Genomic DNA, 13,177 nt, shown 5'->3' with positions numbered 1-13,177 from the left:
TCGGCCGTCGCCAGATTACCGTCCTTCGACATCTCGTTGACGCGAATGGAGTGCAACCGGACCCAGGCAAGATCCATGCTGTTGCGCGCACTTCCCTGTTCCGAAGTGTGCCAAGGATGTGCGCAGCTTCATCGGCCTTTGTTCGTACTTCCGCCGTTTCGTGAGAAATTTCGCCGCCATATCACGACCACTAACCGAGCTTTTGAATAAAGACGCCCCTTTCCAGTGGGGCGATAACCAGGCCTCTGCATTCTCACATCTAATCGACATTCTCACAACGCCTCCCGTTCTGGCCCATTTCGATCCTTCTGCGCCTACCGAAGTCCGTACTGATGCCAGCGGTCACGGAATTGGCGCAGTACTGGCACAACGCCAGTGTGGCCATGACCGTGTTATCGCTTACGCCAGCAGGCTCCTGTCACCCGCGGAGCGCAACTATTCCATCACTGAGCGTGAGTGTCTGGCCCTAGTTTGGGCGGTTGTGAAATTCCGCCCACACTTATATGGCCGATCCTTTTCCGTTGTCACAGACCATCACGCGCTTTGCTGGTTGTGCTCACTGAAAGATATTACAGGAAGACTTGGTCGCTGGGCCTTACGCCTCCAAGAATATTCGTATACTGTCACCTATAAATCTGGCCGACTACACAAGGACGCTGACTGCCTGTCTTGCTACCCGGTCGACGAGCCTGACGACGCCGACAATAGTAGCGCCAACGGCATTTTCTCTGTCTGCCTTCGCTAACATCGCCGATGAGCAGTACCGAGACCTATCGCTGCGAGCACTTATCGAGCGTCTGCGCTCTACACCTACCGACGCATCCGTTCGCCGATATGTCCTCCAGGGCGGCATTTTGTATCGAAGGAACTTCCTCCCTGACGGCTCTGATCTTCTTCTTGTCGTGCCAAAACAGCTACGACAGACTGTGCTCTTTGAGATGCATGACGCACCCACTGCAGGACATCTGGGGGTAACCCGCACGTACGACCGCGTCCGCCGCCGCTTCTATTGGCCTGGTCTCGCTCGCTCCGTTCGACGCTATGTTGCTGCCTGTGATCCCTGCCAGCGTCGGAAAACACCTCAGGTGCTACCTGCCGGTCATCTCCAGCCGATCACCGTCCCTGTGGAACCGTTCTTTCGTGTTGGATTAGACCTGCTCGGTCCCTTTCCCACGTCATCCTCTGGGAACAAATGGGTAGCCGTCGCGACTGATTACGCCACCCGATACGCTATCACCCGGGCTCTCCCTACCAGTTGCGCCACTGACGTCGCGGACTTTCTCTTGCGTGACATTATCTTGCTTCATGGCGCCCGCGATTAGCTGCTTACTGACCGTGGTCGAAACTTCCTCTCGAAAGTTATCGCTGACATTGTGCGTTCCTGCTCCATTCAACACAAACTGACTACTTCATACGATCCTCAAACCAATGGCCTGACAGAGCGGTTAAACCGTACCCTTACCGATATGCTGGCCAAGTACGTTTCCAAGGACCACCACGACTGGGACATTGCCCTTCCTTACGTAACATTTGCGTACAATTCTTCGCGGCATGACACCGCCGGATTTTCTCCCTTTTATCTACTGTACGGTCGCGAACCTACCTTGCCCCTAGACACGGCACTTCCTCCTGCTGCGGTCTCAACAAGCGAGTATGCGCGCGACGCCATCGCCCTCGCCGACCATGCACGCCAGCTTGCCCGTGCTCGACTGACGGACTCGCAAACCACGCAGTAGTGTCAGTACAACGCCCGCCACCGTGACGTACAGTTTTCGTCTGGTGCGCACGTGCTCCTGTGGTCGCCCTCTCTTCACGTCGGACTTTCAGAGAAGCTCCTTTCGCGATACACAGGGCCCTACCGCGTGCTGCGCCAGGTGACGCCTGTGACTTACGAAATTGCTCCTGTGGGTTCAACCTCATCCTCTCCTCTGGCATCTAGTGATGTCGTACACGTCAGTATGCTCAAGGCCTACTACACGGCTTCCGAGTTCGATCTTTAGTCGCTCTGGGACGGCGCTATTGCAGCCGGGGGCAGTGCTACGCCACAATATGTGCGATCACGAAAGGCGAGCAGTGTGAAGACGACGACGACGATTAGAAGCTAGCGCGGGCTGTTGCCTCTTGGCCAAGCGCAGCGTATTTTCTTGTAAATATACTTGTACATAGCTTTTCGTCTACGTCTTCCTACGTAACAATATCGACCACTTGTCCGGCGCTTCGCTGTGAAGCCATCGCCGCAGCTGTTGCTGCGCTCGCTGCTGGTTTGTGCATTATCGCCCGCTCCCAGAAGCAGCTGTCTGGCGCGCTGTTATCCGAACCCGCTGGCGACATCGCCGCCCGGCTTGCTGCCGGTGGCCATCGCTGCTAGTATTACCCACGTCAAAGGTTCGTGCTTTGATCACCTCGCCGGAGCAGCCCGTGCTCCCTAACGATGTCCCACTGCTGAGGACATGGACCTACAGGATCCGGACAAACAGGCTGCCGCGCTTATGCCACTGACTTCAACGAGGAACTCGGCCACCGCTCCCATGCCTTCAAGGGTGCTGCTGCTGCCAGACACCAACCCCTTCGCCCCACTCGTGGATCTTGAGGAACAGCATGGCATTGAAGGCGAGTCTGCGAATACCTTTTACCAAGCTCGTGTCATCTCTACCGCACCGAATGGAGAAAAACGTTCGCGAGGCTAGCTCATGCCGACGCCCGAACGACAGTACACAAGCATACCCAAGGATTACCCCCGTGCGAGACGCGCAAGTCGCATGCTTCTAGCTCCCGTTAGTCGCCTGGACGAAGAGGACAACTGGATACCAGTTCGTTATCGACGGACAAAGCAGAACCATGTGACGGACGCGGCGACGCCGAGCTCAGGTGCCTCGCGTAAACGTCAACACACCATTATCATTCGGCCTAAGCAGACGTGCCGCATTACGGATGAGCAGTTCATATGGATAGACATTCATGACGCGCCCCATTACGGCTCACTTCAGACTCTCTGACGATGAACCAATACCGGAGTTCTCGATTCGCTACTTAAGCCAGAGCAATCAGCTCGCTGTCAACGCGGCCGAAACCGAGTTGCGGAACGCCCTTCTCGCAATAGCGTCCCTGCCAATACGTGGACAGGATGTGCTCTTTCAAGCATACGGAGCCGTTGGTCACCATCAATTCAGACGCATTATTAGAAATGTTGGGGACATGACGTCTGAGGAACTAATGAACTCCCTGCATTGCCGCAAGTGCAAAATCCTGCAAGCACGCCCACTTGGTGACAAAGATCACATGGTCACATTCAAAGGTAGCAGCCTACCCTACAAGGTCGGCTTTCAGTCATTTACTATCCGTGTCTTTCCGTACCGTGCACGAGTGGCCGTTTGTAACATATGTCACAAGATCGGGCAGCACAAGGAGCAATGCCCCAATACTCTGGCAGCGAGATGCTCTACATGCGGTCTGCGGCAACACGAAGAGGGCACACAGTGCCCGAACGCAGAATCAAAGTACCGCAGTTGTGGTGGTTCTCACTTGGCCACAGCCACAAACACTTTAAAAAGACAAGTCAACAAGAAAATTGAGCAAAAACGAAAGCCGTCTGTCAAAAGCCCACGTAGTAAATGGCAGACACAGGGGCATCAGCACCCCTGTCCCGAGAGCGGAACAGAACAAAATTAATCTAGACCCATGCTAAATGCAATGCGCCAGAATTTCTACACCGGGCCATCGGTACCCTCAGCTGCACAGTCTGAAGCCAGCAGGAAAGCCACCTTCTCGGATGTAGTTAGCCAAGGGAACGCGCACCTAACAACCAGTTCCAGCAATAGTACTGCACTTCCCTAAAGTTTAACACTATCGTCCTCCGCGCTGCAGCCTGCGTCAGATAGAGTGGCGCAGCATCTGCGACGGGACACAGCGCCGTCAACGGTGCTTGCACCGCCCAGTGACAATCCATATCTTCCCGCCCCGACGACACTTCAAGATCTCGAGCGGCGTCTTGAAAATTGTATGGCGCAAATAGAGAAGTCCATCCATCAAACCGTCCAACAGCTTATTAAGCGGGCCATAGAAACATGCGTCCACACCATCATAGAGCGTATCATGCTTTGCGGCACTCTCCCTTTTGGCACAACCTCTCCGACAACCGCAGAAGCACCTGCAATGCGTACGCCTTGGGTACCACCAAGCTTCATTGCTTCTGACGCAACAAAGGCTCACCATGTTTAGCTCTTCCAAATCATCACCATGGGCAACTGTCCTGCAGTGGAATAGTCGTTCTCTTCGTAACAAGAGGGCGGACATGATCACCCGGTTCTCCAGCAAGCGAGACAACACCAGTCCATTGGTAATTGCCCTTCAAGAAGTCAACGGCCCTGTGCTGAGAATAATAGGCTATGACGGCTACGCCGCGTCTGTAGACGCCACTGAACCCATGAAGACAGCATTGTAACTGCAACGGGGAACTACACACGTACAATTAGACACGCAACCATGGTGCAGCGCTACTCTTAGCGTTGTCGGTTGCCGGTTAGAAGTTTCATCACAGAGTACAGTGCTCATCTTTTGCGTCTACGTGGTTCCCCAGACCACAAGGAATAAGGCCAATAGGGCACTCGTAATCAGCTTCATCTCCCACTTTAAGAAGCTTTATCCGCAAGACACCATACTGTTGTGCGTGGACTTTAACTCTGAGCACGTCGCCTGTGGATACAGCAAATGCAGCCCGCGCGGCAGGCGCATAATGCAAGATACCTCGGAATATGGGCTGACACTCATCATCACGCCTCAAGCACACACGCGGCTGGGACAGAGAGTTCACCAAGAAGACACATCACCTGATCTTACCTGGAGTACTCGTCCGCAGCTATTTCGATGGGAGGCGCTGGACGATCGCATGGGAAGCGACCACTTTCCGATACTCATACGCTTTCGCACTGCTCATGCCAATACAAAGATGAAGCCACACGCCAATACACGGCTAAGCCACATAACACACTGGGACAAATACCGCGAGTTATTGCAGCAGCAGTCGCCAACCAAGAACATTGACCATCTATATCACAGCTATGCGCAGCAAAGCGAAGTGCCACCAAGCACTTACGGGTTCCCTATGACCACCCAGAGCCTGATAGACATCTGCTCACCTTATGGCATAGAAGGTCCCGGATTCTCGCCCAGTACAGGCGGTCTGGTCGCGCTGCGCACCACAAAGCACGCTTGCGCATAATACAGCATTTGATCGACGAATATACGACTATGCTCGCGTCAGACCTCTGGACGGGAATTTGCGAATCCATCAATGGACAGCCTCATACGTCCAAAGATTGGGCCATTCTGCGCTCTTCTCGGCCAGCGCAAGACCAAGAACGGCGCGGCTCGTGTGGCCCTCCGCGAAGGCATCAGCGCTCAGGAACTTGCCGAACAGGCAGCTGAAGTCTTTTTCCCGCAGACACCACATACCAGAAGGATGCACATTCTGAAGATAGCGAACCACTTAACAGCCCATTCACCATGATAGAGCAGGAGCACGCCTTGCAGCGTGCTAACGTACCTAGTGGTCCAGGAGTCGATGAGGTGGGCGTGCCTCATCGACGCAATTTGCCCTTTGAGCACAAGCAAGCTCTTCTCGAAGAATTTAATCGAGTCTGGTATACCGGGATACTGCCCTCCACTTGGAAGTTTTCGGTAGTCAAGCCCATTCCGAAGCGCGGTAACCCACCACATACCTTATCCATCCTCCGTCCGATCTCTTTGACCTCATGTGTTTGCAAAGTAATGGAGAGCATAGTTAACACACGCTTGATGTGGTACCTTGAAGATCGCGATCTTTTGACTCCTACACTGTATGGATGTCGCCCTGGGCTATCAACACAAGATGTGCTACTCCGCCTTAAACAGGACGTCCTGGACTTTCATTCGGTGCACCCACGAGCCGTTGTCGCAGTGGATAAACGCAAGGCATTTGATGGCGTCCCACATAACACCATCATGATCAAAGCACGTGCCCTTGGCATTAAAGGGAAAATGTACAACTTCATAGCGGGTTTCCTTAAAGAGCGAAGCTACCAAGTCGAAGTTGGTCATGATGCCAGTGCCATACGAACCAACCATGTAGGCGTCCCCCATGGCTGAGTTACTTCACTGACCCTGTTTAATATAGCTATGCACCAGCTGCCAAAGCGGCTTGCGGACGTACCGGGCCTGAAACACGTGGTGTACGCCGAAGACATCACCATGTCGACGCATCACGGGTCCATCTGGGACCAGGAGGGCGTCTTACAAAGTGCTCCCGATATTATTCACGCCTATGCCACGGAAACGGGTTTACACACTGCCCCGGACAAAACAGGGCTTGTCGTCATTCATGGTGGCCGATCTACCTTTGGCAAACAGGAAAAAAAGCAATCTTTCAAACTGTACATCGGTGACCGACCCATCACACGAAACTCTACTATCCCACTACTCGGTATGCACCTAGACGAGAACTGCAACTGCGAACACTTGGTTCCAACGGGTTATGAAGACCAGCAAACAAATCCTGCACGCTTTATGCAGAATCTCTAACCGCACCCGGGGAGTAAACGAACGTGAAATGGGGCAGTTCGGCTCATGCTTTTCTTGTCTCCCGTATTATGTACGGGCTGCCGTATCATCCAGTCAACCGCACACAGATGCAGGCGCTCGACCGGTTACTCAGCGAAGCCAGAGGCATTGTTACTGGACATCGAAGGTACACAAGCCTCGAGGCGCTTAAAATTTGTAGCAAACTCAACAACCTGTATGAGCTCGTCGATATGCACATCTATACACAGGAGACGAGACTTCGCGCCACAAATGCCGACACACACTCATGCTCCTTGGTTATGACGTCCACAGAATGCCCATTTCGCCCAACAAAACGCCACCTTGGGAAATCACGGCTCTCACCGATGGCAGGCCACGTCCTCTCAATATGGACCGTAATCAGCGAATTCGGCGCCTTGCATACAAATGAAAATCAGAACCAACGCCGTCATATATCAGCAGAAGCAATCTACAGCACCAGCGCAGAGCTAATGGCCATCCTGCATTATTTAATAATAATATTTGGGGTTTTACGTGCCAAAACCACTTTCTGATTATGAGGCACGCCGTAGTGGAGGACTCCGGAAATTTCGACCACCTGGGGTTCTTTAACGTGCACTTTAACGTGCATTTAAAGTGGGCCCTCACAACTTCGTCTCAAACCGACCCTGTTCACCATCATGTGTACACAGACTCCCAGGCTGCGCATCGGACATGCGCTAAAGTTCTTTGCGCAGATCTCGTACTGCAGAAGATCCGGTACCAGGCACACCTGCTCCGCGAATGCAGTGACGGTGTTACCACCCACTGGGTCCCTGCGCACTGCGGTATCCCCGGAAACGAAAAGGTTCATAGACTGGCGCGCGCTCATCTCTCTACCGCGCTAGCCAGAGCCTCCGGTACTCCTTATCCTCTCCTAGCTACCACATCTGAGGTAGCAGATCCGATGGCAGACTAGCATGCGTTACAGTTTTTTTCGGTCACCCTCTATTAGCGCGAGAAAAAGTGCGCATATCTCGCCACTATATGACTTGGCGCCACGCTCCTTCAGTTGCCACGTTGGGCGACAGTAAAAGAAAACGCTGCAATATGTATCGGAGTCGCATTTTTACAATTACTAGTAGGTACTGCGGGGCGTGGCGTTTCTCGCGACGCTCGACGTTTCTGCGCAGGCGTGATTAAGAGCTGGTGCGAGGGAGAAAATCTGGTGGTCTTTGCTCCTTGAATATGTGACTCTGCCTAGACACTACGGAGGAGGTTTCTTAGCGCGTGTTGTGTGCTTGTGTACCCAGACATGCTGGCCAGTACTGTCGAGTTTGTTTAAGCTAAGCCGCTGGCTGCCCACGTGGTGCCAGTGGGCACGAAGGCCCCATTTCGTGATCGCTCTGTTTGAAGGGGCAAGGTTCTGGCTGGTGTTGTATAAGTCGTGGGGTGCTTTTCTCGTCGTTACGATAGATTTCTTGTTTTGCAAGCACTGTTCCAAGAGGACACATGTAGCCTGCAAACGGAGGCCTCAGGAGAGCACCTCAATTTATAAGAAAGCAGGGGGCGCAGGATCTCCAGGGCACCCAAGGGGTATCGGGAGGGTCAGAGCCGCAAACAGGGCGGCCCGTGAGTTGGGGCGGTGGTGGCCGAAACGTGCGACATTAAAAGCGATTTGCGAAGTGGCTACAGTGCGCACGCGCGCGGGCCTCATCTTTTGAGCGATCTGCGATGTTTGCAGAGTGCGCGTAGTGCCGGTAGCTTCGTGAGCACTCTGCTTTCGACGTTTCGTTCGCGCTGAAGCGAGCGATGCATGAAGGTCTATTCACTTGCTGCTGCCGCGTTTCCTCAGTTCCGAGTTTTCACAGCGAGTTTCCGCACTCATCGAGCGAGATGTGTTCATGTTTATCTGCGAGCACGTGACACCGTGCTCGTTAATGTAGTTAAAACACGCTGACCGGGCTGGTTAGTTTGAACCCATGATACAATGCGTAAGCGCGACTGAACAAGGACGTAGAAAGAAGCAGACACACAAAGCCAGCGCTGTCTCTGTGTGCCTATTTCTTTCTACGTGCTCGTTGAATCACGTTAACAGATTCTATCATTGTTAATTTGGTTAGTAAGCGAATGTTTAGAAGTTTATACGGCCGATAAAACTACTATCCTTACTTCGTACAACTATCTACTAATTTGCTATCGGAATTGGTGCTTGGCCTTTCGGGCGGAACTTCGAGTTTTTTTTTCTCTATTTATTACAAACACCCAAAGCGAGGCCGGATTGAAACCGTCCTACCACAAAGTGCCTGTAATGAGGTCAAGCATGCTTCGATTTAATAATGTGCCGTCATTCAACGCGCTAACTTGCTCGTACATCACGCAGGACTCATTACTTCGTCGAAAGGCGCAGCTGTCGCAGCAAAGTTCATCGAGAAGTGCGGCAAGGACATCGCTCTTGGTTATCCTTGGAACACGACCACGCTTCAGAAGGTGACTTACTACGCCGTGGCTATTACGCTGCCATTCTAGCCGACCCCATTGTTATTAAGGCTTTGTTATTAAGGCATTAGACGTCTCATGGGACCAAAAATACGATGTCCGTAGTTAAGCTGTCCGTCGTTATGGCACCAGCATTCAAAGGTAGTCGAAGCTCTCTACCAGTGGTTTTAATTAGGGTCAGTTCAGGTCAGGAGGTCATTTCAGGACAGGAATTCTATAGCATTAACGAGAGGGCGGCAAGTCTTGTTGTGAAACTTCTCATGATAATCAGGAAGTCGAAAGCTTCAATGAAGACGTGGAATCGGTGATGGGTAAAGTCAAAACAAATTCCGCTATGCTGATGGGCGACTTGAATGCTAGGGTAGTCAAGAAGCAGGCTGGAGACAAGTCAGTGGCGGAATATGGCATAGGCTCTAGGAAAGCAGGGAAGGGTTATTAGTAGAGTTTGCAGAACAGAATATTATGCGGATAATGAATACCTTCTTCCGCAAGTGGGATAGACGAAAGTGGACGTCACCCGCCGTGGTTGCTCAGTGGCTATGGTGTTGGGCTGCTGAGCACGAGGTCGCGGGATCGAATCCCGGCCACGGCGGCCGCATTTCGATGGGGGCGAAATGCGAAAACACTCGTGTGCTTAGATTTAGGTGCACGTTAAAGAACCCCAGGTGGTCGAAATTTCCGGAGTCCTCCACTACGGCGTGCCTCATAATCAGAAAGTGGTTTTGGCACGTAAAACCCCAAATATTATTAAATATTATTAAAGTGGACGTGGAGGAGCCCGAATAGCGAGACTACAAATGAAATAGACTTTATACTCTCCACTGACCCAGGCATCATACAAGATGTGGACGTGCTCGGCAAGGTGCGCTGCAGTGGCCATAGGATGGTAAGAACTCGAATTAGCCTAGACTTGAGGAGAGAACGGAAGAAACAGGCACATACGAAGCCGATCAATGAGTTAGCGGTAAGAGGGAAAATAGAGGAATTCCAGATGAAGCTATAGAACAGGCATTCGGCTCTAATTAACGAAGACGACCTTAGTGTTGAAGCAATAAACGACGATATTAGGGACATCATTAAGGAGTGTGCAATAGAAGTAGGTGGTAACTCCGTTAGGCAGCATACCAGTAAGCTATCGCAGGAGACGAAAGATCTCATCAAGAAACGCCAATGTATGAAAGCCTCTAACCCAACAGCTAGAATAGAACTGGCAGAACTTTCGAAGGTAATCAACAAGCGCAAGACAGCTGACATAAGGAAGTATAATATGGACAAAATTTAACATGCTCTCAGGAACGGAGGCAGCCTAAAAGTAGTGAAGGAGAAACTAGGAACAAGCAAGAATCAGATGTATGTGTTAAGAGACAAAGCCGGCAATATCATTAGTAATATGGATCAGATCATTCAAGTGGCTGAGGAGTTCTATAGAGATTTACACAGCACCAGTGGCACCCACGACGATAATGGAAGAGAATAGTCTAGAGGAATTTGAAATCCCACAAGTAACGCCGGAACAAGTAAAGAAAGTCTTGGGAGCTATGCAAAGGGCGAAGGCAGCTGGGGAGGATCAGGTAACAGCAGATTTGTTGAAGGATAGTGGGCAGATTGTTCTAGAAAAACTGGCCGCCCTGTATACGCAATGCTTCATGACTTCGAGCGTACCGGAATTTTGGAAGAACGCCAACATAATCCTAATTCATAAGAAAGGGGACGCCAAAGACTTGAAAAATTATAAACCGATCAGCTTACTGTCCGTTGCCTACAAAGTATTTACTAAGGTAATTGCAAATAGAATCAGGAACACCTTAGACTTCCGTCAACCAAAGGACCAGGCAGGATTCCGTAAAGGCTATTCAACTATAGACCATATTCACACTATCAATCTGGTTATAGAGAAATGTGCGGAATATAAACAACCCTTATATATAGCTTTCATTGTTTACGAGAAAGCGTTTGATTCAGCCGAAAGCTCGGCAGTCGTGGAGGCATTACGGAATCAGGGTGTAGATGAGCCGTATGTAAAAATACTGAAAAATATCTATAGCGGCTCCACAGCCACCGTAGTCCTCCATAAGGAAAGCAACAAGATCCCAATAAAGAAAGGCGTCAGGCAGGCAGATACGATCTCTCGAATGCTATTCACAGCATGTTTACAGCAGGTATTCAGAGACCTGAATTAGGAAGAATTGGGGATACGAGTTAATGGTGAATACCTTAGCAACTTGCAATTCGCTGATGATATTGCCTTGCTTAGTAACTCAGGGGACCAACTGCAATGCATGCTCACTGACCTGGAGAGGCAAAGCAGAAGGGTGGGTCTAAAAATTAATCTGCAGAAAACTAAAGTAATGTTTAAAAGTGTGGGAATAGAACAGCAATTTACAATAGGTAGCGAGGCACTGGAATACATCTACTTAGGGCAGGTAGTGACCGCTGATCCGCATCATGAGACTGAGATAATCAGAAGAATAAAAATGGGCTGGGGTGCGTTTGGCAGGCATTCTCAGATCATGAAAAGCAGGTTGCCATTATCCCTCAAGAGAAAAGTGTATAGCAGCTGTGTCTTACCAGTACTCACGTACGGGGCAGAAACCTGGAGGCTTACGAAAGGGTTCTACTTAAATTGACGAAGACGCAACGAGCTATGGAAAGAAGAATGATAAGTCTAACGTTAAGGGATAAGAAAAGAGCAGATTGGGTGAGGGAACAAACGCGAGTTAATGACATCTTAGTTGGAATCAAGAAAAAGAAATGGGCATGGGTAGGACATGTAGTGAGGAGGGAAGATAACGGATGGTCATTAAGGGTTACGGACAGGATTCCAAGGGAAGGGAAGCGTAGCAGGGGGTGGCAGAAAGTTAGGTGGGCGGATGAGATTAAGACGTTTGCAGGGACAACATGGGTACCATTAATACATGACCGGGGTAGTTGGAGAAGTATGGGAGAGGCCTTTGCCCTGCAGTAGGCGTAACCAGGCGGATGATGATGATGATGAATTCAATTACAACCCGTGACTTTTCGTGGGAATCGAACATACCATTTTTGGTATTTATTACTGCGAATTAGGCAATCAGTTTATTGATAAGAAAGCGTGAAGCCGAAGCGAAGAAAAGCGTCGGCATGATCAGTGTTAATTAAGGCAAAGTTCATTAGGACAGTGTTAACTAAGGCACCCGAACCCACTACCTTTGGTGGGAGTCTAGCCACCGACCTTTGCTGGGAGTTGAACCCACTTGGAGATGTGGGCGAACCTACGATATCGGTAAGTTGAATTCCAGTTGGCATTGTGAAGGTCTACAGTCTAACCCACGACTTCTGGTGGGAGTCGGACCACGGATCTTTGGTTGAATCCAAATCCATGAGCTTTGGGGTTAATTAAGGCAACGTCAATTAAGGCACTCGAGCCAATCGAGTCCCTGACTTAGGTTGGAGCCGGACCCACAACCTGGGGGTTAAGTAAGATAAAGTTAAGGCACGGTTAATTGAGGTAAAGATTACTGAGGCCCTCGTGCCCACGATCCTTGGTGGTAGTCGAGCCCCCGACCTTTGGTGAGAGTCTAACACACTTGGAGATATGGGCGAACCGGCTACATCTCCAAATTGTATTCCGCTCGACATCGTGAAGTACGAGAGTCTAACCCACTACATCTGGTGTTATTTAAGGCGAAGGTAATTAAGGCACAGGTAAATAAGATATCGCTTGTTATGGCACTCGAACCCATGACTTATGGTGGGAGTCGAATTCACTTGGGGATATGGGTGAACCGGTCATATACCCAAGTTATATTCCTTTTGACATCCTTATGTACCACAGTCGAGTCCTCTACATTAGGTGTTAATTAAGGCGAAGTTAATTAAGACAGCTGTAATTAAGATATACCTAAGGCAGTGAAATGTACGATCTTTGGTGTTAATCACGGGGAAGGTAAATAAGGCACTCCAACCAGTCGAACTTCTGACCTCAGGCTCGAGTCGAACCCACTACCTGTGGTGCTAATTAGTCCAAAAATAATTAAGACATGGTAAATTAAGATTACGTTTTAACGACGTTCGTACGCACGCCCTTTGGTGGGGGTCATACCCGCGTTGTTGGTGCTAATTATGGCGAGGTTAAGGCACTCGAACAAGGGAACCCCCGACCTTA

At 50.5% G+C, this 13,177-nt stretch overlaps 1 protein-coding gene across 2 annotated transcripts in view; it reads left to right on the top strand.

Moving 5' to 3' along the window:
- The window catches only part of LOC142571175 (uncharacterized), an 88,200-nt gene that overhangs the window by 59,216 nt on the left and 15,807 nt on the right, over positions 1-13,177 (top strand). For both annotated transcript variants that reach the window (XM_075679450.1, XM_075679449.1), the window contains exon 2: positions 8,918-9,024. In XM_075679450.1, coding sequence (XP_075535565.1) covers positions 8,918-9,024 — 107 coding nt within the window. The remainder of the gene's footprint in view (positions 1-8,917; positions 9,025-13,177) is intronic.

The sequence above is a fragment of the Dermacentor variabilis genome, chromosome 2, assembly GCF_050947875.1.
Source record: "Dermacentor variabilis isolate Ectoservices chromosome 2, ASM5094787v1, whole genome shotgun sequence".
NCBI lineage: Eukaryota > Metazoa > Arthropoda > Arachnida > Ixodida > Ixodidae > Dermacentor > Dermacentor variabilis.
The sequence above is the reverse complement of the archived record's forward strand: the minus strand, read 5'-3'. Positions and strand labels throughout refer to the sequence as shown.